The sequence below is a fragment of the Salmo salar genome, chromosome 05 (genome assembly GCF_965601325.2).
Source record: "Salmo salar chromosome 05, fSalSal1, whole genome shotgun sequence".
NCBI classification, from domain to species: Eukaryota; Metazoa; Chordata; class Actinopteri; order Salmoniformes; family Salmonidae; genus Salmo; species Salmo salar.
Window position 1 is genome coordinate 31,752,534 of NC_138295.1, and position 26,007 is coordinate 31,778,540.

Consider the following 26,007-nt stretch of genomic DNA (forward strand, 5'->3'; position numbering starts at 1 on the left):
ACACAGTTTACCAACAAAAATGTAGCTGAAAAATAACAGTTGCTAGCTAGGCCACACCGGCGATGAGAAACAAGTGACAAAACACAAGAATGTCGGAAGACAAATGAAGTACACAACCAAGTACGTCCGGTCAACCTCCGTTCCGGATGGGCTTCACTTGAATCTGACCACTATTGAAAAACTCAAAAGCTTGATAACTAATCTCATTATCTCGAAAAATACTGTTACCATAATCAATAAGAAGCTGCATACTAATCCAACGGTGTCAATAATAAAATGTCAAGAAGACGGCACAGTGACGGAGATGATGGTAAGTGGTCGTTAGCTAGCTAATTCGAGGCCAGAGTACGTTAGTTAGCTTAACGTTCGCTGAAGCCAGCGTGAGTTGATGCTGCTCGCTCTGTAGTCAATGTGCAGCATGCTAAGTTAGCTAGCTACCTTGCGTACTAGTTAAATCACCATAGTCAGTTCAATTAACTAACGTGAGAAGTTATTTGACTATCGGTTCATACATCAATGTGAAACACCAAACCAAGTATTTTGCAAGTCACATTGGCAGTTTTCCAACACCCCATGATTAGCTAGCCTGATGGGTTAACATAGCCCTTGCTTTTAGCCGGTTTAGCTAGAAATTGTCGAGCTAGTTAGCAACCTAACTACCCGTCGTCCACCATCGTATGCAGCCCTATCCTACCAGCGGTTAAGCCAATAACCTAGAGGTCTCTGGTTCGAATCCCCGTGCTGATTAGGTGAAACATGTGCCCTTGAGCAACACACTTACACCTAATAGTTTCAGGGTCGCCGTCAATAATGGTTGATCCCTGGCCGAGGCTGTCTCAGGGAGAGTGGAATATGAACATTTTCAATTTGAAATGGGAGAAATGTTAGCACCCGCCTAGTTTTTTATTATAGATTTGTCCTTCAAATAATTGATATATTGTCTTGTTAACCACTGTGATAAAGTGATAATCAGCTGTTGAAACAATAAGAGGTTTCCCAGCCCCTGTTTCGGTACAAAGCTGAGGGATGGGGCTGGAGAAAAGTAACCACTCTAAAATTCATAGATATAGCTATGGATGGATGCAAGGACCATCCATGATATCAGCATGTATTTGTTTTTCATGTAGTTTGTTTACAAACATTGGAGTAAAACAAACTTGTATTTTGGGTTTTGATGGGGTATGCAGTTGAACTAAGCTCATGAGGCATTTATGTTATATTAGTCAAGAATCAATGGGTACATATCATTAATTTATACGTCCAAAAATGGATGTTGCAACTGCAGATGGCCCCTTCTAACTAAATGTTGTTTTTGGGGCACATTTCAGACCTTGGGTGTGCTTGCAACTAGTGATGTCAAAAAGTTGTCTTGCTATCATGCTTGTAGCCTCTGCCATTTACCTCACAATGGATCTGCAAAATAATGATTTGTGAAATTAACTAGTAGCCAGTTACACTACTGTAAGATAATGGTTTTAAAGAGAGAAGAATTTCACGTGTCAGTGAGTTAGCACAAAAGGTTCAATTGAAGGAAGGGTCCATCTCAGACTACCTGTTCCATCTCACCGTCATCCATCATGTATGTGTCCATCTCATTCTAGGTGGCCAGTCTCACAAAAGAAGGAGAACTTCTGAGCCCGTTGAGATTGAGGATCGCCTGGAATCACTGATATGTCGAGTGGGAGAAAAGGTAATAGGGCTTTGCAGTAAGTGTGGGTATGTTTTCTGGATGATGTGTGCATTTTGTCACTCACTATACTGTTGTCTGATTTGACCCCTGAAATCACCAGATATGCTGTTTTCCAATTTCTTAATTCATTTGCAGAGTACCTCTTCCCTGGAAAGCAACTTGGAAGGTCTCGCAGGTGTATTGGAAGCGGATCTCCCCAATTACAAAAACAAAATCCTGCGCATCTTGTGTGCTGTGTAAGCTATTCCAAGTTATTGTAATACATTTGAAATACTTTTAGTGCAGTCATAGGTACAGTACAGAACGGTTCCACATTCTAATTGTGTGTCTTGTTTTGACAGGGCTCGACTTCTACCCGAGAAGCTGACCGTGTACACAACACTAGTGGGCCTTCTCAATGCCAGGAACTACAACTTTGGCGGGGAGTTTGTGGAGGCCATGATCAGACAACTTAAAGAGACCTTGAAGGCCAACCTGTACACCGACGCTCTTTACCTGGTAAGTGTTTGGTGCCATAAAATAATTGGTCCACAGATTCACCAGGCAAATTTAGCAAGGGTCTCTCAAAAACAATTACAGATGCATTTCAATAATGTTTGACACACTCTTCTCTCCAGGTGCGCTTCCTCTGTGACCTGGTGAACTGCCACGTGATCGCTGCCCCATCCATGGTGGCCATGTTTGAGAACTTTGTTAGCGTCACTCAGGAGGAGGATGTTCCGCAGGTAACATGTTATTGATACATTTTAAAGCCATGAATTGTATGCAAGTTCACTCAATGGCCAGTTTATTTGGTACGGTCATCTACTACTGGGTGGTACCCCCTTTTACCTCTACAACAGCCCGGGCATGTAAATGTTGCTCAGTTGGTATCAAGGGACCTAACGTGTGCCAGGAAAACATTCCCCACACCACTGCCACCAGCCTGTACCGTTGACACTAGGCAGGATGGGGTCATGAACTCCTGCTGATTACGCCAAATCCTGACTCTGCCATCAGCATGACGCAACAGGAACCAGGATTCGTCGCACCAGGCAATGTCTTTCCACTGCTCAATTGTCCAGTGTTGGTGATTGTGTGCCCACAAATTGTGCGTTCCGAGATGCCTTTCTGAACACCACAGTTTTACTGCACCTGTTAGCGTGCACGATACTTGCCATTCTTCTTTGACCTCATCAACAAGCTTTTTTTGCCCACAGGACTGCCGCTGACTGGATGTTTTTTGTTTGTCGCACCGTTGGAGATACTGGAACCGGTGCACCTGGTACCGACGAGTATTCAGACCCCTTGACTTTTTTCACATTTTGTTACGTTACAGCTTTATTCTAAAATTGATTAAATTGTTTTTTTCCCCCCTCAATCTACACATAATACCCCATAATGACAAAGCAAAAACAAGTTTGTAGAAATTCTTGCTACTTAAGTAAATGTGATATATATATATATTTTAAGTATTCAGACCCTTTACTCAGTACTTTGTTGAAGCACCTTTGTCAGCGATTACAGCATCGTGTCTTCTTGGGTATAACGCTACAAGCTTGGCGTACCTGTATTTCTGCAGATCCTCTCAAGCTCTGTCAGGTTGGACGGGGAGCATTGCTGCACAGCTATTTTCAGGTCTTTCCAGAGATGTTAGATTGGGTTCAAGTCCGGGATCTGCCTGGGCCCTTCAAGGACTTTCAGAGACTTGTTGCGAAGCCACTCCTGCGTTGTGTGCTTAGGTCCTGAGCGTTCTGGAGCAGGTTTTTATCAAGGATCTCTCTATACCTTGCTCTGTTCATCTTTTCCTCGATCCTGACTAGTCTCCCAGTCCCTGCCGCTGAAAAACATCCCCACTGAATGATGCTGCCACTACCATGCTTCACCGTAGGGATGGTGCCAGGTTTCCTTCAGACGTGACGCTTGGCATTCAGGCTCAAGAGTTCAATCTTTTATTTAACTAAGCAAGTCAGTTAAGAACACATTCTTATTTACAATGACGGCCAACCAAAACGCAAAAGGCCTCCTGCGGGGATGTGGGTTGGGATAAAAATAAAAAAAATCACAAGAGACAACACAATTTCTACATAAAGAGAGACCAAAGGCAGCAACACATGACAACACAGCATGGTAGCAACAGAACATGACAACTACATGGTAGCAACACAACATGGCAGCTGCAGGCTCAGAAAACAGCAGAAAGGGCAAGAAGGTAGAGACAACAATACATCACGCAAAGCAGCCACAACTGTCAGTAAGAGTGTTCATGATTGAGTCTTTGAATGAAGAGAGAGAACTGAGGTGTGTAACCTTTTATTTAACTAGGCAATTCAGTTAATAACAAATTCTTATTTACAATGATGGCCTACCTAACAGTGAGTTAACTGCCTTGTTCAGAACGACAGATTTTTACCTTGTCAGCTAGGGGATTCGATCCAGCAACCTTTCGGTTACTGGCCCAACGCTCTAACCACTAGGCTACCTGCCACCCCAGAAGGCTACCTGCCGCCCCAATAAAAAAACGTATTGCTTTCATCAGACCAGAGAATCTTGTTTCTCATGGTCTGAGAGTCTTTAGGTGCATTTTGGCAAACTTCAAGCGGGCTGTCGTGCCTTTTTACTGAGGAGTCGCTTCTGTCTGCCAAACTCTACCATAAAGACCTGATTGGTGGAGTGCTGCAGAGATGGCTGTCGTTCTGGAAGGTTCTCCCATTACCACAGAGGAACTCTAGAGCTCTGTCAGAGTGACCATTGGGTTCTTGGTCACCTCCCTGACCAAGGCCCTTCTCCCTAGATTGCTCAGTTTGGCTAGGCCGCCAGCTCTAGGAAGAGTCTTGGTTATGCCAAACTTATTCCATTTAAGAATGATGGAGGCCACTGTGTTCTTGGGGACCTTCAATGCTGCAAAAATGTTTTGATACCCTTCCCCAGATCTGTGCTTCGACACAATCCTGTCTCAGAGCTCTACGAACAATTCCTTCGACCTCATGGCTTGGTCTTTGCTCTGACATGCACTGTCAGCTGTGGTACCTTATATAGACAGGTGTGTGCGCGCCTTTCCAAATCATGTCCAATCAATTGAATTTACCACAGGTGGACTCCAATCAAGTTGTAGAAACATCTCAAGGATGATCAATGGAAACAGGATGCACCTGAGATCAATTTCGAGTCTCATTACAAAGGGTCTGAATACTTATGTAAATAAGCTTTTTCAGTTTTTTATTTTTAATAAATTATAAAAATAAATAAAAATGAACCTGTTTTCCCTTTGTCATTATAGGGTGTTGGTGCAGATTGATGAGGAAAACATGAATTTAATCAATTTTAAAATAAGGCTGTAACATAACAAAATGTGGAAAAAGTCAAGGGGTCTGTAGGGACGCTCGTTATGCCCATTCTAACGTTCAATCGAACAGTAACTGGATGCCTGTCTGCTTTATATAGCAAGCCACGGCCACATGACTCGCTGTCTGTAGGAGCGAACCATTTCATGAACGTGTTGGTGTACCTAATAAACTGGCCACTGAGGGTGTGTATATACAGTTTAGTTTGACTATTGGTGCATTTTAACTGTTTTCTCTCTTCCCAGGTGCGTTCGGACTGGTTTGTCTATGCTGTACTCTCCAGTCTCCCCTGGGTTGGGAAGGAGCTTGATGAGAAGAAGGACGTAGAGATGGACCGGCTCCTCAACCAGATTGACGGTTATCTCAAGTACACTTTCTTTCTGTCTTCCACTATAGTTTGGTATTTACATGTCTTTACATTTGAGTCATTTAGCAGATGCTCTTATCTAGAGAGACTTCCAGTAGTGTCTTTCTGGCTCTTTTGTTGAGAAACTGTGCATGACGTAATGCAATTTAAATTCTTGAGTATTTTGAGGGTGATGCCTTTGTCAACTGCACTAAATAGTGATGAGACGATCGTGGTGACGCCTATCTACTGTTTTTCAGGAGACGACTGAAGACTCATGTCCCCATGCTTCAGGTTTGGACGGCAGAGAAGCCACACCCACAAGAGGAGGTAAGTTGTTTTTATTTATTGTGTTTTTATTTGTCTGGCCAAGTATTTATTCAGTGTTTTTTTTAAGATCCTATTCTGGATTTTCTGTTTCTTACCTTTGAACACTGCATTGTTGAGGAAGAGCTTCTAAGTAAGCATTTTGCTGTACCACTTACACCTGTTCTATCCTGTGCAAGCAGGCAAATACACTTTGATTTCAAGTAGGAGATACCAGTGTTGATAAGTGTTATATTCCATCACCACCTCTCTCTCCCTCAGTACCTGGACTGCCTGTACGCTCAGATCCAGAAGCTAAAGAAGGACCGCTGGCAGGAGCGCCACATCTTGCGGCCGTACATTGCCTTTGACAGCGTGCTGTGTGAGGCCCTGCAGCACAACCTGCCACCTTTCACCCCACCAGCCCACATGCCCGACTGCCAGTACCCCATGCCCCGCGTTATCTTTCGCATGTTCGACTACACCGATGCCCCCGAGGTACCCTGTACCATTCCCTCTCTCAGACCAGTCAAGAGTACAGAGAAAGAGGAACGTTTGGGAATGGGGTTGCCTTTTGGGTTGCTCTGAACTAGCCTTTCTTCCTCTCCCTGACCACAGGGCCCTGTCATGCCAGGCAGCCACTCTGTGGAGAGGTTTGTTATTGAGGATAACCTTCACAACATCATCAAGTCCCACTGGAAAGAGAGGAAGACCTGGTGAGCTGTTTTACATTCTAATGGACTTCTTAATGTGTCCTCTTGTTGTTCGAGTTAGTAATTTGTGATTGAGGAAATGTGAGAGAACATTTTTTTTATATATATATATATATTTTTATATATGTATCAGTGCTGCGCAGTTGCTGAGCTATCCAGGGAAAAACAAGATCCCACTCAACTATCACATTGTGGAGGTAAGTCCATTACTGCTTCATACCAAGGAGTTTTATCAATTGGAGAACAGGAACTTAGTTCACTTCCATTCCTCTGTCTTCTGCCAGGTGATCTTTGGAGAGCTCTTTCAGCTGCCCTGTCCCCCCCACATCGACGTCATGTACACCACGCTGCTCATTGAGCTCTGCAAGCTGCAGCCAGGCTCCCTGCCCCAAGTTGTATCCTTCACCCCGCTAGTGGGACACAATATTTGACTACTTCAGGAATGCATTTTTCTTCTCTGCCCAAAAATTGAGTACGGGGAAACTAAGGTACACAAAATACCACGGGGAAAATTCAGAAATACGTTTTTCAGAGATCCTACTTTTTTAAACCAATAATTCCTAATTGTTTTTTGTCAGGCTTGGATACTTGTTTTACATCACATAAATAGTGATAGTTAACCCCTTAACAGCCTCCTCCCAGTTGGCCCAAGCCACAGAGATGATGTACGTGAGGTTGGACACCATGAACACTATTTGCATAGACCGACTACTCAACTGGTTCTCCCACCATTTGAGCAACTTTCAGTTCCGATGGAGCTGGGACGACTGGTAAGATCAGCTGTCTTCCTCAACTGAATTATTTGATGTAGTTGGAATCACTCCTTATTATGGTTACGGCAATGCTCATCTGTTCACGTTCATCTCCAAAGGGTGGACTGTTTGGCCCTGGATGCAGACAAGCCCAAGCCCAAGTTTGTCAAGGAGGTTCTGGAGAAATGCATGAGGTATTTCATTCAGATCCACTACTTCTGTGTTGCACCCAGCTTGTTTTAGATCATATATAGTGATGGATATGTATAGAGATGGCTCTCCTTAGTCTGTCTCTAGAAAGTGACCATTGAACTTCTGCTCTTCACCTCCAGGCTCTCCTATCATCAGCGGATAGTGGACATCGTCCCTCCCACTTTCTCAGGACTCATCCCAGCCGACCCCATCTTCTTTTACAAATACCAAGATGAGGCCAACAGTAAGTACACCGCCTCTCCAAAGGTTTAATTTCTGTAAGATGCTGTCTGTTGGTTCAGCATAGCCTGGGGACTAAGATGACTCTAATGTGCTTGTCTTTGTGAGCCTGGTTTATTGAAAAGTATTGGTCTGCCATTTGGTTTTCTGTTGTATTATAGATGTTGCCTTTTGAGTGTCAACCTCAGAAGCCACAGGGGTACCACTGCACATTCGTGTTGTTATCCCAGTGAACTAAATACGGTGTGCACTGTCTTCCTTTTCTGTTGAACTCTTTGACGCATGACTACACCTCTGCCTTTGTCCAGGTGCGCTGCCAGGCTATGCGGTGGCCATAGCGGTGGGCAATGCCATCAAGAACCGGGCCTCCAATGAGGAGATCCTCACCGTGCTCAAAGACGTGCCGAACCCCAACCAGGAAGATGACGACGGTCAGTTAGCCCCCAAACCCACTCATCTTCCATGTTCCTATTGGGATATGTTCTACTCATTCTCACTCACTCCTCCTTTGTCTGTTTCCAGATGAGGGCGAGGGCTTCAACCCCTTGAAGATAGAGGTGTTCCTGCAGACCCTCCTCCATCTGGCTGCCAAGTCCTTCAGCCACTCCTTCAGTGCCCTGGCCAAGTGAGTGTGCCTGTTATTCCAACCCACACTTTCCATTCCTGTGCCCTCCTCTGCTGTGTGCCACAGAAAAGGGTGGCATTGTTCAGTCTTGAGGCTTAGTGTAGCATTGCTATGCTACTAGGCAGTTGAATGAACACACGTGCTTTGTCTGTGTGTACAACACCTAAAGTGTCCTGTTTCTGTCACCCAGGTTCCATGAGATCCTGAAGGCCCTGACGGACTGTGACGAGGGCAAGCTGCATATCCTCCGGGTGGTCTACGAGGTCTGGAAGAACCACCCACAGGTTAGAACCGGCCCATTCACCTACACTAGAGCACTCATTTCCCCAGAGTTAGAAGAAATTCGTTTATTTTTTACAACCAAATCTCATTTTAAAAAAAAATGTAAATGGCATGTTATTGAAGAGTCCAGACACCTTATTTGTCATTTCACGTTTTAGAGAAACTTACCCCAAACAGCAAATCGCTTCCTCATCCTCGTTGTGTAGTATGTGGGCCATGAGAAAACCTGAACAAAGGCTCCAAAAACACATTAAATACATACTTTTAGAAACGGCAAAGCTCTCAGTATAGTGATGCGAGTCTTTAGATGTTGTACACATGAAATTATGTCCTTCCGAACTTTATCCGCAACGCTATATTCCATTTTGTTGCGGCTCGAGCAACACCTCTCCGTCCGTTTTACAGGTAACTGCCAAAATAAAGGAAACACTTGAGTAAATGAGGGATACAAAGTATATTGAAAGCATGGGGTGCTTCCACACAGGAAGTTCCAAACACGTGTAGAAGGAGCATTGAAGCTGTTCTGGTGGCTCGTGGTGGCCCAACACCCTATTTTTTTTATTGCACCTTTATTTAACCAGGTAGGCCAGTTGAGAATAAGTTGTCATTTACAACTGCGACCTGACCAAGATAAAGAAAGCAGTGCAACAAAAACAACAACACAGAGTTACACATGGGATAAACAAACGTACAGTCAATAACACAATAGAAAAATCTGTATACAGTGTGTGCAAATGAAGTAAGGAGGTAAGGCAATAAATAGGCCAATAGTGGCGAAGTAATTGCAATTTTCACTGGAGTTATATATGTGCAGATGAGGATGTGCAAGTAGAAATACTTGTGTGCAAAAGAGCAGAAAACAAATATGTGGATGAGGTAGGTAGTTGGTTGGATGGGCTGTGTACAGCTGCAGCGATCGGTAAGCTGTTCTGACAGCTGACGCTTAAAGTTAGTGAGGGAGATATAAGTCTCCAACTTCAGTGATTTTTGCAATTTGTTCCAGTCATAGGCAGCAGAACTGAAAGGAAAGGCGGCCAAAGGAGGTGTTGGCTAGTGAAATATACCTGCTGGAGCGCGTGCTAGGGGTGGGTGTTGCTATGGTGACCAGTGAGCTGAGATAAGGCGGAGCTTTACCTAGCAAAGACTTATAGATGACCTGGAGCCAGTGGGTTTGGCTACGAATATGCAGCGAGGGCCAGCCAACGAGAGCATACAGGTCGCAGTGGTGGGTATTATATGGGGCTTTGGTGACAAAACGGATGGCACTGTGATAGACTACACCAGTTTGCTGAGTAGAGTGTTGGAGGCTATTTTGTAAATAACATCGCCGAAGTCAAGGATCGGTAGGATGGTATGTTTGGCAGCATGATTGAAGGAGGTTTTGTTGCGAAGTAGGAAGCCGATTCTAGATTTAACTTTGGATTGGAGATGCTTAAAGTGAGTCTGGAAGGAGAGTTTACAGTCTAGCCAGACACCTAGGTATTTATAGTTGTCCACATATTCTAAGTCAGAACCGTCCAGAGTGGTGATGCTAGTCGGGCGGGTGGGTGCGGCAGCGAACGGTTGAAAAGCATGCATTTAGTTTTACGAGCAGTTGGAGGCCATGCAAGGAGTTTTGTATGGCATTGAAGCTTGTTTGGAGGTTTGTTAACAGTGTCCAAAGAAGGGCCAGATGTATACAGAAAAGTGTCATCTGCGTAGAGGTGGATCAAAGAATCACTCGCAGCAAGAGCAACGTCATTTATATATACAGAGAAAAGAGTCGGCCCGAGAAATCGGCCCCATAGAGACTGCCAGAGGTCCGGACAACAGGCCCTCCGATTAAGACACCATGTTGGTGTTTCCTTTATTTTGGCAGTTACCTGTTGCAGCAGGCTCCACGGAAAATGGAACCGCTCAAGACGGCTCGAGGAGCGTAAAAGGGAATATAACATTTAGGATTAAGTTCAGAATGACACAATTTCATGTGTACAACATCTAAAGACCTGCATCACTATACTGAGAGCTTTGCCGTTTCTAAAATTGTGTTTTGGGGGAGGTTTAAGTGTTTTCAGGGCCCCCATACTAAACAACAAGGACGAGGGAGTGATTTGCTGTTTGGGGCAGTGGTGTAAATTAAATAAAAATTAAGTAGTGTTTTTGTGTATCTGTACTTTACTATTTATGTTTGACAACTTTTACTTCACTACATGCCTAAAGAAAATGATGTACTTTTTACTCCATACATTTTCCCTGACACCTAAAAGTACTTGCTACATTTTGAATGCTTAGCAGGACAGAAAATTGTCCAATTTGCACACTTATCAAGAGAACATCCATGGTCATCCCTACTACCTCTGATCTGGCGGACTCACTAAACACAAATGCTGTATTTTAAATGACTTTGGAGTGTGACCCTGGCTATCTGTAAATAAATAAAAAACAATACATTTTTGCCTTCTAGTTTGCTTAAAAACCTCTTAAGGATTGGACACTTTTTGTCAATTTTCGCCTAAAATGACATACCGTAATTTCCAGACTATTGAGCGCACCTGAATATAAGCCGCACCCACTGAATTTCAAAAATAATATTATTTTGAACATAAATAAGCCGCACATGTCTATAAGCCGAAGGTGCCTACCGGTACATTGAAACAAAATAACTTTACACGGGCTTTAACGAAACACGGCTTGTAACAAAAATAAATAGGCTTTAACGAAACACGGCTTGTAACAAAAATAATAGGCTTTAACGAAACACGGCTTGTAACAAAAATAAATAGGCTTTAACGAAACATGGCTTGTAACAAAAAATAAAAATTAGCAGTAAGTTTTAGTTGTCTTTTTGCACTGAGTCAATTCCTCACGCTGCTGTTTCCAACGTCTTATCATCGACTCATTAAGACCAAGCTCCCGTGCAGCAGCTCTATTTCCTTTTCCAACAGCCAGATCAATCACATTCAACTTGAAAGCTGCATCATATGCATTTCTCCGTGTCTTTGCCATGATGAGGGTGACAAAATGACTACCGTAATCAGAATGATGGGAAGTTTGAGAGCGCTCAATTTAATCTAAATAGTAAACAAAAAAGTTGTTTGACCTTAACCCATTCGGCAATTTCATTGGTCTAATGAAAGCTTCATGCCGCCAAAAAACTGAGCACGTCACAGAATGTGTTTTTGTTTGGAGAAAAAAAAATTGAAAGCGGGAAAAAATCCATATATTAGCCGCGTCATTGTTTAAGCCGCGAGGTTCAAAGCGTGGGAAAAAAGTTGCGACTTATAGTCCGGAAATTACGGTACCCAAATCTAACTGCCTGTAGCTCAGGACCTGAAGCAAGGATATGCATGTTCTTGATACCATTTGAAAGGAAACACTTTGAAGTTTGTGTAAATGTGATATTAATGTAGGAGAATAACACATTAGATCTGGTAAAAGATAATGCAAAGAAAAAAACATGCGTTATTTTTTTGTACCATCTTTGAAATGCAAGAGAAAGGCCATAATGTATTATTCCAGCCCAGGCACAAATTAGATTTTAGCCACTAGATGGCAGCAATGTATGTGCAAAGTTTTAGAATACAATTAACCATTGTATATCTGTTCCAAATGTTGTATCAAGACTGCCCAAATGGTTTATTAATACATTTTCAGGTTCATAATTGTGCACTCTCCTCAAACAATAGCATGGTATTCTTTCACTGTAATGCAGTTAGATTAACAAGAATTTAAGTTTTCTACCGATATCAGATATGTTTATGTCCTGGGATTTTTTGTTTGTTACTTATAACCTCATGCTAATCACATTAGCTTACGTTAGCTCAACCGTCCGGGGGGGGGGGGGGGGGGGGGGGGCTATATTAACTTTTGACATAAGTATATTTAAAACCAAATACTTTTACCCAAATAGTATTTTACTGGGTGACTTTTACTTGAGTCATTTGCTGGTTTGGGGTAAGTGTCTCAAACGTTAATGTCACAAAACATGCCATTTACATAAAAAATTGAGATTAGGTTGTAAAAAAACAAGTTCTCCTTTAATATAATGTTGTGAATTGTGCCCTGACCATAGGTTGTATGGAGAAAGGTGAGAGTCTTTGGTGTAACTCAGTGTGGTTGACCTGTCTGTCTGTGCAGATGGTTTCTGTGCTGGTGGACAAGTTGATCCGTACACAGATTGTGGATTGTGCAGCCGTAGCCAACTGGCTCTTCTCCCCTAGCATGGCTCATGAGTTTACCAGGTGGGCCTTAAACCCTCTGTGTGTGCACACGCACACGTTTGCTGTGTCTTCCCTGGCTGTAAATTAAATAATGTGAATATCGATCAAGTAGTTTTCTCAGTTATCCTAATACAGTTTAACTGTTTTGAAATGAATTAACTCATGGATAATCCATGCGTGGCCTTGTGGCGGGCAGGTTTTACGTCTGGGAGATTCTGCACTCCACCATCCGTAAGATGAACAAACACGTCCAGAAGATTCAGAAAGAGCTGGAGGAGGCCAAGGATAAGCTGGAGAGACAACAGCATAAGAAGGTAGGCAGCAGGTGGGTGTCTTAGCAACCACTGCTGTAAGCAGAGCTTCTTATAGACTCTTTAAACCCAATAATTAACCAACAATATGGCTCTGAATAGTGTACTGATTATGCCAGTAATTTTTTCTAAGGTTTGCACAAAGCAGAATGTTCCCTTCTTGATTATGTAGTGACCCTTTTTTAATGGTGCCCTAGTTTTGCTGTCTAAACCTGTGTCACACGTGATCTTATCAAACCAACTAAGTGAATTTGGCCTTGAATGGACACACTGTCCCTTTTCAAACATTTTTATCAGTTTAGTCTGTTTCCTGATAAGTCATCAGTACATGTCAGCATTATTACCATATTAAAGGAACTAGAGGAGCCTAACATACAAAAAACAAGCAAATAGGACTCTCGTGTCTCTCTCCATCTCTCAGCAGAAGGACAGTGGAGACGAGGAAGACATGGAGAAGAACAGTGAGGATGAGGACGGTCAGCTGGAGGAGCAGATCGAGCGTCTGCAGGAAAAGGTGGAGTCGGCCCAGAGTGAGCAGAAGAACCTCTTCCTGGTCATCTTCCAGGTATTGGTCTGGATGGACAATAAAGCTTTGTGAATTTGAATAGACTGTCAGCAACATGGTTGCCTGTATTGTTTTCAACTGTTCAGTCCTTTCAGTGATGACATTCTGTATGATTACAGACCAATTTCAACCTTAAGTTCTACCATTATTTTTTCTCTCACTTCTATTTCCTCTCTCCTGTCCCCGTAGCGCTTCATCATGATGCTGACGGAGCACCTGGTGCGCTGCGAGACAGGCAGTGTGGACTTCAGCACACCCTGGTACAAGAATTGCATCGAGAGGCTGCAGCAAATCTTCCTCATGGTAGCTACTACTCCTCCTTCAGTCAATTATTTTCCATGTAATTCAAGTTCAACTGATGTTCATTAAGTTCTTTGTTTTCCCCTTCTGCAGCACCATGTGACAATCCAGCAGTACATGGGGACACTGGAGAACCTGCTGTTCACCGCCGAGCTCGACCACCACATCCTAGCTGTGTACCAGCAGTTCTGTGCCCTGCAGCTCTGAGCCCGTACACACCATACTACACACATAGCCAGCTCTTGCATCAAGATTTCCTCGTTAGACCTTTTTTGTTATTTCGACTTTGTGTGGTGAGTGCCGTTCAAGGTATTAACTGTAAAATTACCATATTTTTTAAGTTCTTTCTTTTGGGTCCTTCTTTCGTTTTCTTTTTTTCCCCCTCCATTTTGTTGTTCATTGTTTACCACATATTAGTCATAGTCTTATAGAGTACCACAGTATGAGTCATAATACCCATAAAACCTGTCTACTTTGATGCTAGTTAGCATTTTCAAATCTGAATGTAAACAGAGCCATATGTATTGATAAGTCACCTTGTCCGAGAGATGTACATGGTTATCAAAAGGTCACGCCAGGGTCAGCCTACATGAAACACAGCCTTTATTTTAAGTGTTTCTAAAATTCCCTATGGGAAAAATGAATGGTGGAAAAACGTTTAGAACCATTTCCCTGTTTGACCGCTAGGTTTTATGGGTATTATGACACCTCCACTGTGGGGCTCTATTAAAGTGGATCTTTTAAAAACCTGAGGTTGCAAATGGGCAAAAAGCAGCAGGCGAGCGTGAATCCAGAGTGCTCTTTTTTAATGTATTTTATGTGAATGGAAATTGGGAAACAGTTAAAACTGTACTCTTCTGTTGGCCACTGTGTAACGTTTACATTTCCTGCCCTTATCCCTTTCCTCTTAGCCACCTCTTCAAGGAAGGAAAACAATGACTGACATGGAATTCAATAAAGTGGTTGATATAATAACTTATTTTTTTTTGTATATTTACAGTAGTTTAAAACGGCACTTAAAACACAATGTATAAAAGAGTGGAAAAGACGTGTCAATTTATGTATCTGGATTTTTTTAATGAACTAGTCTGTACCTTTTTGTTTACACCCCAAAAGCATACATGTCCACCAACATCAGTTTAATTCCATTGAAATTCTAGTCAATTCAGGTTTTGGATTTATTTTTCATGTGAAATATGTCCACTTTTACAGAGCAGAAATGACTTCAACTCTGCTCTGCCTCAGGACAAAGGTGCTATTCGGTGCGTACCTGTATTAAAAAGGAAAGCCCAGTTCACCACCACCATAAAATGGAATCATTCACTTCAGATGATTGCTGTTACATTCTAAATGCCTTCCTTACCATTGCCTTACAATAGTAATCAGACATTTATAGGGTATTTCTACTAGTCTCGGAAACTCAGACCTAGGAGCAAGAGCACTAGGTGTTGTGCGTCCCATTTCCATTTTGTCCTCTGTCCCAGCTGACGCCAGAACTTCTTCAGACGTGTAAGCTGGAGCATTGATACATTGTGAGAGGCAACCCGCCTGTCTAGATACTATATACGTACTATAAAGTTAGATTATCTATATTATTACATATAAAGGAATGTATTGGTAAGTTAATACTCTTAGCCTCCTGTGAGAGTTGGTGTGCTTCCGAAACGATGCCAGTGAGGTGGTCATCTCAACAGCAGTTCAGTTAACCACTGGCCTGTTCCTCCTTTTGGTCAGAGTCTTGTGTGTTGGAGTCTGGCGGGTTGTCAGAGTTTGGCTTGTTACAGTTTGGCATGCTGTCACAGGTTGTCAGATTTGGCTTTTTTCCACTAGCCTGTGCCTCAGCGTCCAGTCTCCTGTACTCCGTGTGGAAGAAGATAACAAAGCAGCAGGTAAAGGCACTGCACAGACCTGCCATCACCAGCATGGGCACTGTGGAGAGAAACACACAAAGAGTCAATGATGCGCTAAGCCCATTGCCACCAGCAACTAATCACAGTGTGTGTGTTCTAGAGAGAATCACACCGCTAGAGCCACAGGAAAGCCCCATATCAATGACATCAAGGCCTGGGAGGATTTCATTATGCCATAAATAGAATTGAGAGCAGCAACGTAACATCCATCGTCACTGTGTTTTGGCCTTAATGTCTAAAAAGTGGATCTGCTTCCTCATTTCTTTTTGGGAGGGGACGTAATAGCAAAATTCTATGTCACAAACTAGCTTGTGGGGGCACCTGTCCCCTCAATTTCAATGGGCATGATGCATCTGCTACTAACATTTTTAGCTGTGGCAAAGCATGTGTGGTTTAGAACACAGTTTCAGTTTCAGCCACAATTTTGGTCCACCGTGTGTGTTATTTGCATACAAATGCAAAGTCTAAACTGCTAACAAAACAACTAATAGCTGTAATTGCCTGCAGAATTTGAATGGTGGGCAACTAATTGTACCTCAATTAGCATACAATGAATTTATCCCACTGATACACATGGCAGTTCTTGACTTACCCCTCCAACTCAAGGCCGCATCTCCTCCTGCAGAACAGGTAGAGAAGGGCGAGTCGGCCATTGGTTTGGTCAACCCCTGAAGAAGCAGTATATAGATAACTGACTGGATCTGTCTGGGGGAAAAAACAAGCACATGCTTATTAACATAAGCCTGTATTTACTGTCTTGATCTTCAGTGTGTGTTGTCCTTGTATGAACCAGTATCAGACAGTACCCTGATATGAAGATGAGGCCAGCTGAGGTGGCCTCTCCAACCGGGTAGGAGCACTCCACTGACAACTCCATGGCAACCGGGTAAATGGAGAAGCCGAAAAAGCCAAAGAGCGAACAAACAGCGGCCAAGGCTATTCTCTGATTCCGCATCTGAGATACCTGGTAGGGGGAAACACACAGGGATGAGAAGGTGTTGTCTACACCATGCATACACAGAACTGCAAATATATCCTATTTTCTTCCACCTTAGAAGAAAACCGTTTCATCATCACAGCACTTCATGAAATACAAGACTGAGAACCCTGACCTTTGACCTGTACTCACCACTGAAAAGGCAATGCAGGCCAGCGCTGAAAGGCTCATGTTAACCTTGGTGGCCTCTATAAACTTCTTGGTTTTGTCGACGTACAGTCCCAGGAAACCAGCCCCGACAATACCGAACACAATGAAGAGACCCCCGCACAGTCCTGCAAAGTCCTAACACAACACACATTGAGGTTATGTTTCACATTGTTTCATTCCTTATTTTGGTGAAATGGTGAAAATATTGTTCAGAAAACAGAATCATGGGCCATTATCTTTCATTCATTCTTTTGCAATGAAAAAACAAATCTTGTTGGTAAATTGGGATCATAAGTGGGTGCTTACATTAGGGTACCCTCGGACACACATGATCTGCTCCAACAGTGTAGAGAAGCAGGTGAATACAGCGATCCCCGAGCCAAAGCACAGCAGGAGAATCATGTAAGCCTTGTTCCTCAGCAACTACAAAGGAACAGGAAGCAAACGGGGGTTTCAGATACTCCTTTCATACGATTGCAGTCATGGATCATTCAATGCAAGATGTAGGCCACTACCCCTCTTAGATGAAGTATGATTAAAACTGAATCTATGTATAATGAGGAGTGAATGTTGAAATGTTGAGGGGTAACCAAAGATATTATCAAGTAGTACAGTATTGTCATTTTGTGTGTGTATGATTACTATTCACCAGCTTGATACCCTCCAGGAAGGGCTCCGAGTTGGAGCTTTCTGCACTGGCTGAGGGGGGCGTTGGGGGGGCACTATCACGGATCCCAACTGTTGCTAGGAAACAGATGATGGCTGCTGGTACAGCATATATGAACAGCTGGGATATCAATGGATGAGGAAAAGGTTTGTAATAGATTATAGGCAATTTCAAGTCAAAGACAATTTATCTTCATAAGGTGCTAGCTAAACTTTGTCCTTTTTCTTAACTCACCAATGAAGGGATGTTGTTGGTTTTCCCCACAATCATAGGGGACAAGATGCTAGCAACAAGAATCCCAAGGGGATTTGCTGAAAGGAGAAAATGAAAAAAAGCCACCGAAGAATATATTAAAATAGGCTGGCATGGTATTGTCCTGTATTTGAAGCTAACACTACCAGACATCTGATATTCTCTTCCTACTTTCAGGAATCTTGGTTCCTGTAACTGAAAAATCTAAAAAAAAAATACTCAAGAGGAGCAACTGACAATACTAAACCAGTGGAGGCTGGTGGGATAAGCTATAGGAGGACCTGCTCATTGTAATGGCTGGAATGGAATTGAAGGAACAGAGTCATACATGTGGTTTCCATGTCTGATGTGTTTGATACCATTCCATTTCAGTCTTTACACTGAGCCCATCCTCCTACAGCTCCTCCCACCAGCCTCCACTGTACTAAACATACATGGAAAGTGGTAACTCAACCAATAATGTTGATTTGACACAGGTGATTTTAACAGAGTAACTTGTACAGGACAGCAACCATAGCTCACTCACACATGGAGGCTATCATATTGGCAGTGGCCCGCTGGTGCTCTGGGAACCAGAGCGCTGCCAGCTTGGTGGGGGTGAAAATGACCAGGGGCTGAGCCAGGGCACACAGGGTCTGGCCCCCCATCACCACGGGGAATTTGGCCGCACTGACAAGGCTCCCCAGGACGCCCACGAAACGCAGCACAGCTCCCAACATGTTGAGCCACGAACCCAGCACCAACTACAGGGGAAAACAGTCATGGGAGGGAACAGAATGCATGATTTAAGTTCACGTTGACTTTGTATATGTTTTTCCTCAATTGGAAGAAAGGACAAAACACAAATAAACTATACACTTGTGTGGATGTTCGTTTACGTTATCTTATGATACATTTCTCTTAACATTTATTTTACCGTTTGTTCTCCTATCATGTTTTATCTCCTCTGTGCAGGTACAAACTTGTACAACCGCTTAAAATCTAAGTGCCATCTGCACATTGGCGGCTTCCTCGATCACTGACAGCACACATGCTTACTTTCTTACTATCTGAGATTTTTCAAACATTTACACTTCACTGAATTTCCCACGTACACCTCTTTCATGGAGATCATGAATGCAACGATTATTCATTTCAAGTACTGGATATAGACTTCTCACAGTAGACAGATTCTGTATTCAGAAACTGACACGTGTGTGCACAGGCTTGTAAACAAAGACAAAGGCAGGTTTAACGGTCTGTTTTATTTATTTGACCTTAATTCATCCACAAAGTCCCATTGCGGTCAGGAGACCTCTTTTACAAGGGAGACTTGTATGGGGTCTACCTTGACCGACCTGTACATACTGTGATTCGGAGCCCTAAGGTGTCCAGCATCCATGTGGTCCCAAAGCTGAGAGGTATGGCCACCACCATATAGATGATGGACAGCCAGTTGATCTGGTCCAGGGTGACACCCATGAACTGGGCTGACTGGTCCGCCACTGGAGCAAAGGTCAGCCATAACTGAGGATACAAGCACAGGCACAAACACATTTGATTATATACAATAAATGGGTTATTACATTATCTAATCTACATCTTTATTTAGTGCTACTTCTACACACATATCTGTTCTTCATTTCCTCAAATGTACTATCTGCCCAAAGTTACAAGTAGAGAGCATGCTGTCGTGCTGCACCACAGCCTGGTACAGCAATCCATCGCCGCTGACCGCAAGGCTCTACAGAGGGTGGCGCTGTCATGACTGTCCTGTGAGGATCCAAATAGGTCAGCTCGGCAATGGATAATTTCAACCAGACCCTCTCTCACTCACAGAGGGGGGAGGAGGGAGCTGGTGGGGGGGGTTTGACACCTCACGCCCTGTTGTAAATTAAAGGAGAGGAGATCCAGAGAACATCCCTCTCCAAATTCACACAGGAATGTTCCTATGTCTACACAGACAGTTTTCCCACCGAAACTAACACGTTCTAAAGCGAATACTGGAACAATTTCTAACATAGAATGTGGGGAATGGTCAGAGGCGATCTAAAGAATAATAATGCCCTATGGGTTGTTATTTTGTGATGTCATTAAACATTTTATAAAGGAAATACTGTAACTTGAAAAGTATATACACTATATGTACTAAGTCTACCCCCTTAATGCTGTGTATGAAATATGTGGATAAAGGATTGGTAAATAAATTAACATTCAGACCAGAGAGGCGTGTAGCTGCAGCTCACGTCCAAAGTGGTTTGTACTCTGAAATCTCAACACGAGGTAGAGACGAGAAGCTCACCTCCCGGACAATCACTGGTACGGCTGACCAGCTGTCCTAAGTAAACTATCTAGAAAAATGAATTTAAGTGGGACCACAGTACTACTGTTCTCAAATCACCGTAGCACGCTACTCTCATCCCCCAATGAGAACCATCAACATGGCAGGCTAGCCTATCTTCAAATGAGCATCGTCGAGAGTGAACAACAGTAGAAGAGATGGGTCCAGACCCTTTTGGACAAATCAGAGCCACGAGCATGCCACGGAAAGGCACAACCAAACCCTTTCCAAGAAGGCTTGGTTCCGACATCGATACACGGCAAACGGAGACATTTACACATTATTTCTTACTCCAAATGGGCAGCGGTTCGTGTGCAAAGCATATGAATACTGCGAGAGTAGTTCTAAATGTACCAAAGTATTATGTCTCTGTCCCTTTCTGTCTCGCCGAGCACCATTGGGTGCACACTGATGCGTTCGCCTGAGCGTACAACCCTCTGTAGAGCCTTGCGGTCAGCGGCGGTGGAGTTGTGGTGCAGCCCGACAGTATGCTCTCCGCACTGTAACTTTGGGCAGATAGTACGTCACTGGGGCCAAGCTTCCTGCCATCCAGGACCGATATACTAGGTGGTGTCAGAGGAAGGCCCCAAAAAATTGTCCGACTCTAGTCACCCAAGTCATAGACTGTTCTCTCTGCTACCGCACGGCAAGCGGTACCGGAGCACCAAGTCTAGGTCCAAAAGGCTCCTTTTACCCCCAAGCCAAAAGACTGCTGAACAATTAATCAAATGGCCACCCGGCCTATTTACATTGACACCCCCCCTTCATTGACATACCTTTCAATATCTCACCTTGAGGTATGTCAATAATTTTGATCCCTACCTATTGGAGAGAAAAAGTATTACTTGTTTAACAAAATCTCTTTCTCTGACCAATAGTATAAAATAATTTCCCCATTTTTGGAGCATACAATATAGCTCAGTATATTTAATTATTTATACAGTCATTTTTATCCATCTTTATCAAGGGTGTCAATGATTTCGGACCCCACTGTATGTGATCATGTGATTAAAAGATACATCACTGAGCAGGAAGTAAATCACAACCTTGCCTGTGGAATGCCAAGTCACGTGAAAACAGAAGATATGACTCACAAGACATTAGCACATGACCCAGCTTATGCCGATCTAATCAAATCAGAGGCTACTATGAAGCGTTTACATAGGCCTATTTATATTGGCATTCACTGGTCAAAATGAACATAGAGAATTCCTATGCTAAGAAGTGAGACCAACCATCCCAGCCGAATGAACAGTTAAAGGCCTATACAACCACAGCAGGTTAACCATACAGTTTCCTTCAAAGATGAACCTTTTTTACTTTAAAAAGGACCAAATAAAACTCTCCTGAATTTCAACTTTAATAATTGAGATTTTCTGGGGCAAACCAAAGCATCCCATTGTGTGATTGTGTGACAGTACACAATACACAGTGCCTTGACAAGAGGCATAACCAATTGGATGGAAGTGAGCTGTTCGCAGACACTGCAACAACAAAGGGACTCCGTACAATTCTATTTTTTATTGACATTCAAGAAAATCTCATTTATACAGCCGAGATGAAGGAGGTCAGCTGGCATGGGCACACAATGCCACCACTGTCTGCTGCATATGTGAGCACAGCATTCCACTGTAGGTTTCCACCTTTGTCGTTAAATATAACCTCTATGAATGGATGTAGAATTCGAAGTGTCCTCAATGCAAATACTGTATACAGATGGTAGTACATACATGTATCGTGTAATTACAGTGTGGGTATTACTTACAACGGTTAAAGGATTATTTTAGATTTTAACTTCCAATGAGGAACATGTTCTGTAATGATGTGTGGAAACAACTCTGTTGACATGACAGATAATAAGATGGAATGTTGATTTGGGGGTGTATGGTGTGTATGGTTTTGGGGGGTATTTGCCCTAAGGCACACTTGCCCTAAGGCACACATCCCCTATTAAATCAATAGCCCCAGGGCTAAATCAATAGCCCCATTAGCTACATTCTCTGACATATTAGGGTGCACCAGACAGTATGTCAGATAGCTGTAGAAGTCTGAACCAAATGCATTTTGACTCAATGAGTTGTAGAAGTCTGAACCAAATGCATTTTGACTCAATGAGTGATATGCTGAAGGAGTTCTCATGTTGCATGAAATTTCATAGTGTTTACTGTATTTCATTGTGGCTATTGTATTTCATAGTGAAGGTGAACACACATTTTGGATGCGTGTGTCTGCAGCAGTATGTTTGGCGCAAGAATGTGGCTACTCTTTCGGGGATAACTATGCATCACATATCAAAAGTGGCAGTAAGGCATCACATAATATACCATATTATATCAGGATCACAAACGATAGAAAGTAACCTGTAGGTTACAATACATGTCACTAGCCAAGTTTTCTCAGGACATGTTCGCTGTCAACAGTTGAGAAACCCAACATGTCACGTGCTTTTCCAGGTGCTATAGAGATTGTTACATTGTTGGAACATTGTAGCAATCAGAGGCACAAACCTTGTTTCCATCCAACCTTTTCATGCAAGGTAAGTACATGTCTGATAAAAAATAATGTCCCGACAGGCCTAATGGAAACAGCAAATTTGTGAGTAAACTTTCAAATGTCGACAAAACAAAATACCCTAGACAAAATGGGAACTTTTTGTGTCAGTAAAATTAATTATGCAACAAATGGCGGTGGAAACGCATGTATGCACAAATATTGATATAATAACCATCATATTAAAGTAAAATTGGAGTCACGCGATGTCATGTGCGGTCCTCCCACTACGACTTGGGAAAGCATGCAGTCTTATTAGGCTAAATAAGTTACGATGAACTTCACAGGGTGGTGGTGAAAGTGCACAATGATGAGTTTGATGCTCCTTGTCATAGCAACGTTGGCCAGCAAAGCTAATGCGTAGAAACACATCATTGGGTCTAATGCCTCGATCACAGCGACAGCGTCATTGCATTTCGGTACACCAGACGTACATTCATTTGCCTTGCAGTTATTGGGCAAAATGTTATGCAGCATCATCTGGATATGTGTGCAACAAAAGTTCAACATTTACCTTCTGCTACCATTTCTCTCAAGCCGTCTACACATAGTTTGACACAGTTTGATAAATCCAACGTATGCACCACACAGAACGCACTTAAAATAATCCTTAGGTAAATGCAGTGTTCCATTGGAAATGAATGTTCTTCTGGTGTACAAAAATGCAATGACACTGTCGCTGTGATTGAGGCGTAACGGTTGTATCGCTCCAGCTGTTGACATTGACTCTGAACCGGTAATTATTATTTACTGCTGCTCCTTAATTATTTGTTTTTCTTATCTCTTACTTTTTTGTAGGTATTTTCTTAAAACTACATTGTTGGTTAAGGGCTTGTAAGTAAGCATTTCACTGCAAGGTATTCGAATACCTGTTGTATTCACCACATGTGACAAATACAATTAGATTTGATGTGCAGGCCGTCAAATCAAAGGCACTCCTTCAATATAAAGTTGTTTTTGACAAAAATTAAAACGTGTCAGTTTGTCACTTTCACAAGGTTGGAGTAATAACATGTTCAGCTACACAATACATTGTCTAGAACCTATGTTGTGCCTTTAGATTTCGAGAAAATTAACAACTAAGGAAGAACTGTTGACTTCTTTCATTAACTTTCCAAACCCCGGCCAGGTCTGTTTCGAAAGCGTTCCCGGAAGTCTCTCGATGTTGCGCCTCTCGGTTTAGAAACTCTGTGGAGCAAAGTATTTCAATTAAACGTATTTCAACTAAAAGTTTTAATGCCAAAATAATATGTATTTAAGTATTTATTTTTTATTGGGGAAAGTAACAAAGGTAGTTTTTAAAATAAATACTTTAAGGAAGATGTTTTAATATATTTTATTTTTATGTATAGCTCACATAATATGATTTAAAAGTATGTATTAATGTGTCTCTAATAGAATAAACGTGGCAAAATAAATGTAGACATTATTAAATGCATTTCTATAGCTTCCAAAATATGTTTAACGATTGGGAGGGAGTGACAAGCTGGGCACGGTGGCTTCAAAACAGCGCTCCTGACCATCAACTAGTGTATACATAAAGCATTGGTCTCACGGACTGCTTTTTATCAGCAACAAGTCAGTTTGGTGGCAACAACAATGGTGGGGAAATTTGCATATTTTTTTTATGCGGATTTGAGAATATTCGCATGAAAACCTGTTGCCAATTGGATGGAAACCTAGCTACAGAGATGTTACATTGCTACAAAAAGTTTTTTTTAAATCACATAATTCATTACTTGACAGATAACAGCCAACTTCATATGGGAGACAGCAAATGGCCAGTAGGCTACTTACCATAGAGTTTGAGCAATTTAGCAAGCACAGCACGAACAAAATGAACCATCTCCTCTTGTATACTTTGAATACAATACGTTTTTCGAGTATTGGATTGGGTTTACTCGGAACGACAACACACACCCGGAATTCATCCGGGAGATTATCTTCATTTTCCATGAGTATTATCCAGCCATGTACAATAGACTTTAAAAAAAAATGTTAGAAATCTCAAACGATCATATTGTTAAAGGGTCATGTTAATTTAAAATATACAAACATACATTGTCTTGTCCTTCCGAGAAAGAAACCCAACCGGCCGGTCTGAGACAGTCAACAAATCCGCCCCATATTTCGGTGAGGACAATAAAGAGACTGTGTAGTCAGTCAAGAATCCGCTCCCTTTTTCTTGCCCTACAAATTGAGTCCTAGTGCTAGACAAGTTCAATGCTCATTCGGTTTAGGAGCGATACGGGGATGTGCAAGTTTTTGTTCTAGCCCAGCACTAACACACCTAATTCTTAAATTATTATAAACTACGCAATTCATGTTCATGCTGAATTTGAGGAGTTACCATCAGATAAAGCATATGAGATCACATATGGATTATGTATGTCAATGTCAGTGGAGGCTGCTGAGGGGAGGACGGTTCATTATAATGTCTGGAACAGAGCAAATGCAATGGCATCAAACATATAGAAACCATGTGTTTGATACTATTCCACTCCATAGACAAACATTGGCAGTAGAATGGCCTTACTAAAGAGCTCAGTGACTTTCAACGTGGCACCGTCATAGAATGCCACCTTTCCAACAAGTCAGTTCATCACATTTTTGCCCTGCTAGAGCTGCCCCGGTCAACTTTAAGTGCTGTTATTGTGAAGTGGAAACATCTAGGAGCAACAACGGCTCAGCCACAAAGTGGTAGGCCACACAAGCTCAAAGAATGGGACCGCAGAGTGTTGACCTAGCGTGTAGCACCTAAAAATTATCTGTCCTCGGATGCAACACTCACACTCACTAGCACTCACTCACGAGTTCCAAATTGCCTCTGAAAGCAACGTCAGCACAATAACTGTTCGTTGGGAGCTTCATGAGAGGGGTCGCTATGGCTGAGCATGCTCAAAGCCTAGCATCGGTTGGAGTGGTTTAAAGCTCGCCGCCATTGGACTCTGGAGCAGTGGAAATGCATTCTCTGAGGTGATGAATCACACTTCATAATCTGGCAGTCCGACAGACGAATCTGGGTTTGGCGCATGGCAGGAGAATGCTACCTCCCCAATGCATAGTGCCAACTGTAATGTTTGGTGGAGGAGGAACAATGGTCTGGGGCTGTTTTTCATGGTTTGGGCCCCTTAGTTCCAGTGAAGGGAAATCTTAACGCTACAGCATACAATTACATTCTAGATGATTCTGTACTTCCAACTTTGTGGCAGTTTGCGGAAGTTGATTTCAGTTTGGGGAAGTTGATTTCCTGTTTCAGCATGACAATGCCCCCATGCACAAAGCGAGGTCCATACAGAAATTGTTTGTTGAGATCG

General features: G+C 42.6%; 3 protein-coding genes across 7 annotated transcripts in view; 2 read left to right on the forward strand and 1 right to left on the reverse strand.

The window, feature by feature from the left end:
• The first annotated feature begins 113 nt into the window (after positions 1-113).
• nbp1a (Nuclear cap-binding protein subunit 1-A) lies at positions 114-14,819 on the forward strand. Of its 3 annotated transcripts, XR_001328705.3 has the most exons (23): positions 115-310; positions 1,602-1,690; positions 1,826-1,926; positions 2,032-2,188; positions 2,308-2,415; positions 5,259-5,380; positions 5,620-5,689; positions 5,948-6,163; positions 6,284-6,381; positions 6,512-6,575; positions 6,663-6,773; positions 7,021-7,148; positions 7,250-7,324; positions 7,463-7,566; positions 7,871-7,993; positions 8,085-8,187; positions 8,378-8,471; positions 12,586-12,689; positions 12,865-12,982; positions 13,401-13,544; positions 13,734-13,847; positions 13,938-14,137; positions 14,756-14,819. XR_001328705.3 is itself a non-coding variant. In XM_014199423.3 (22 exons), the coding sequence occupies exons 1-22, from the start codon at positions 277-279 to the stop codon at positions 14,049-14,051; spliced, it is 2,388 nt and encodes a 795-aa protein (XP_014054898.1). In that variant the 5' UTR covers positions 114-276; the 3' UTR covers positions 14,052-14,819. The 3 variants fall into 3 exon arrangements, 2 of the variants coding, with proteins under 2 accessions (XP_014054898.1, NP_001158814.1); XM_014199423.3 differs by having other exon boundaries at positions 114-310; positions 13,404-13,544; positions 13,938-14,819; NM_001165342.1 differs by having other exon boundaries at positions 134-310; positions 13,938-14,819.
• Positions 14,820-15,004: 185 nt separating this feature from the next.
• LOC106604627 (solute carrier family 49 member A3) lies at positions 15,005-24,853 on the reverse strand. 3 transcript variants are annotated; one of them, XR_001328707.3, is made up of 10 exons: positions 24,488-24,838; positions 19,168-19,326; positions 18,347-18,563; positions 17,803-17,879; positions 17,551-17,688; positions 17,208-17,324; positions 16,884-17,036; positions 16,561-16,718; positions 16,347-16,455; positions 15,005-15,773 (listed from the first exon to the last, which is right to left on the reverse strand). XR_001328707.3 is itself a non-coding variant. In XM_045718049.2 (10 exons), the coding sequence occupies exons 2-10, from the start codon at positions 19,279-19,281 to the stop codon at positions 15,547-15,549; spliced, it is 1,314 nt and encodes a 437-aa protein (XP_045574005.1). In that variant the 5' UTR covers positions 19,282-19,326; positions 24,751-24,853; the 3' UTR covers positions 15,005-15,546. The 3 variants fall into 3 exon arrangements, 2 of the variants coding, with proteins under 2 accessions (XP_045574005.1, XP_045574004.1); XM_045718049.2 differs by having other exon boundaries at positions 16,347-16,459; positions 24,751-24,853; XM_045718048.2 differs by having other exon boundaries at positions 16,347-16,459; positions 24,488-24,837.
• Positions 22,591-26,007, forward strand: part of LOC106604628 (polycomb group RING finger protein 3) — a 48,500-nt gene continuing 45,083 nt past the window's right edge. The window contains exon 1 of the mRNA XM_014199454.3: positions 22,591-22,676. The gene's annotated coding sequence lies outside the window, so the exon portion shown is untranslated. The remainder of the gene's footprint in view (positions 22,677-26,007) is intronic.

Coding starts and splice junctions, on each gene's coding strand:
- LOC106604627 (XM_045718048.2), bottom strand. CDS start 24,646: ATGGAAAATGAAGATAATCTCCCGGATGAATTCCGGGTGTGTGTTGTC. Junction 17,037..17,207: donor GTGTCCGAGGGTACCCTAAT/GTAAGCACCCAC, acceptor GTGTTGTGTTAG/GACTTTGCAGGACTGTGCGG. Junction 15,774..16,346: donor TGCGGCCTTGAGTTGGAGGG/GTAAGTCAAGAA, acceptor TTCTCTCCACAG/TGCCCATGCTGGTGATGGCA.
- nbp1a (NM_001165342.1), top strand. CDS start 277: ATGTCAAGAAGACGGCACAGTGACGGAGATGATG. Junction 1,691..1,825: donor TATGTCGAGTGGGAGAAAAG/GTAATAGGGCTT, acceptor ATTCATTTGCAG/AGTACCTCTTCCCTGGAAAG. Junction 5,381..5,619: donor CAGATTGACGGTTATCTCAA/GTACACTTTCTT, acceptor ACTGTTTTTCAG/GAGACGACTGAAGACTCATG.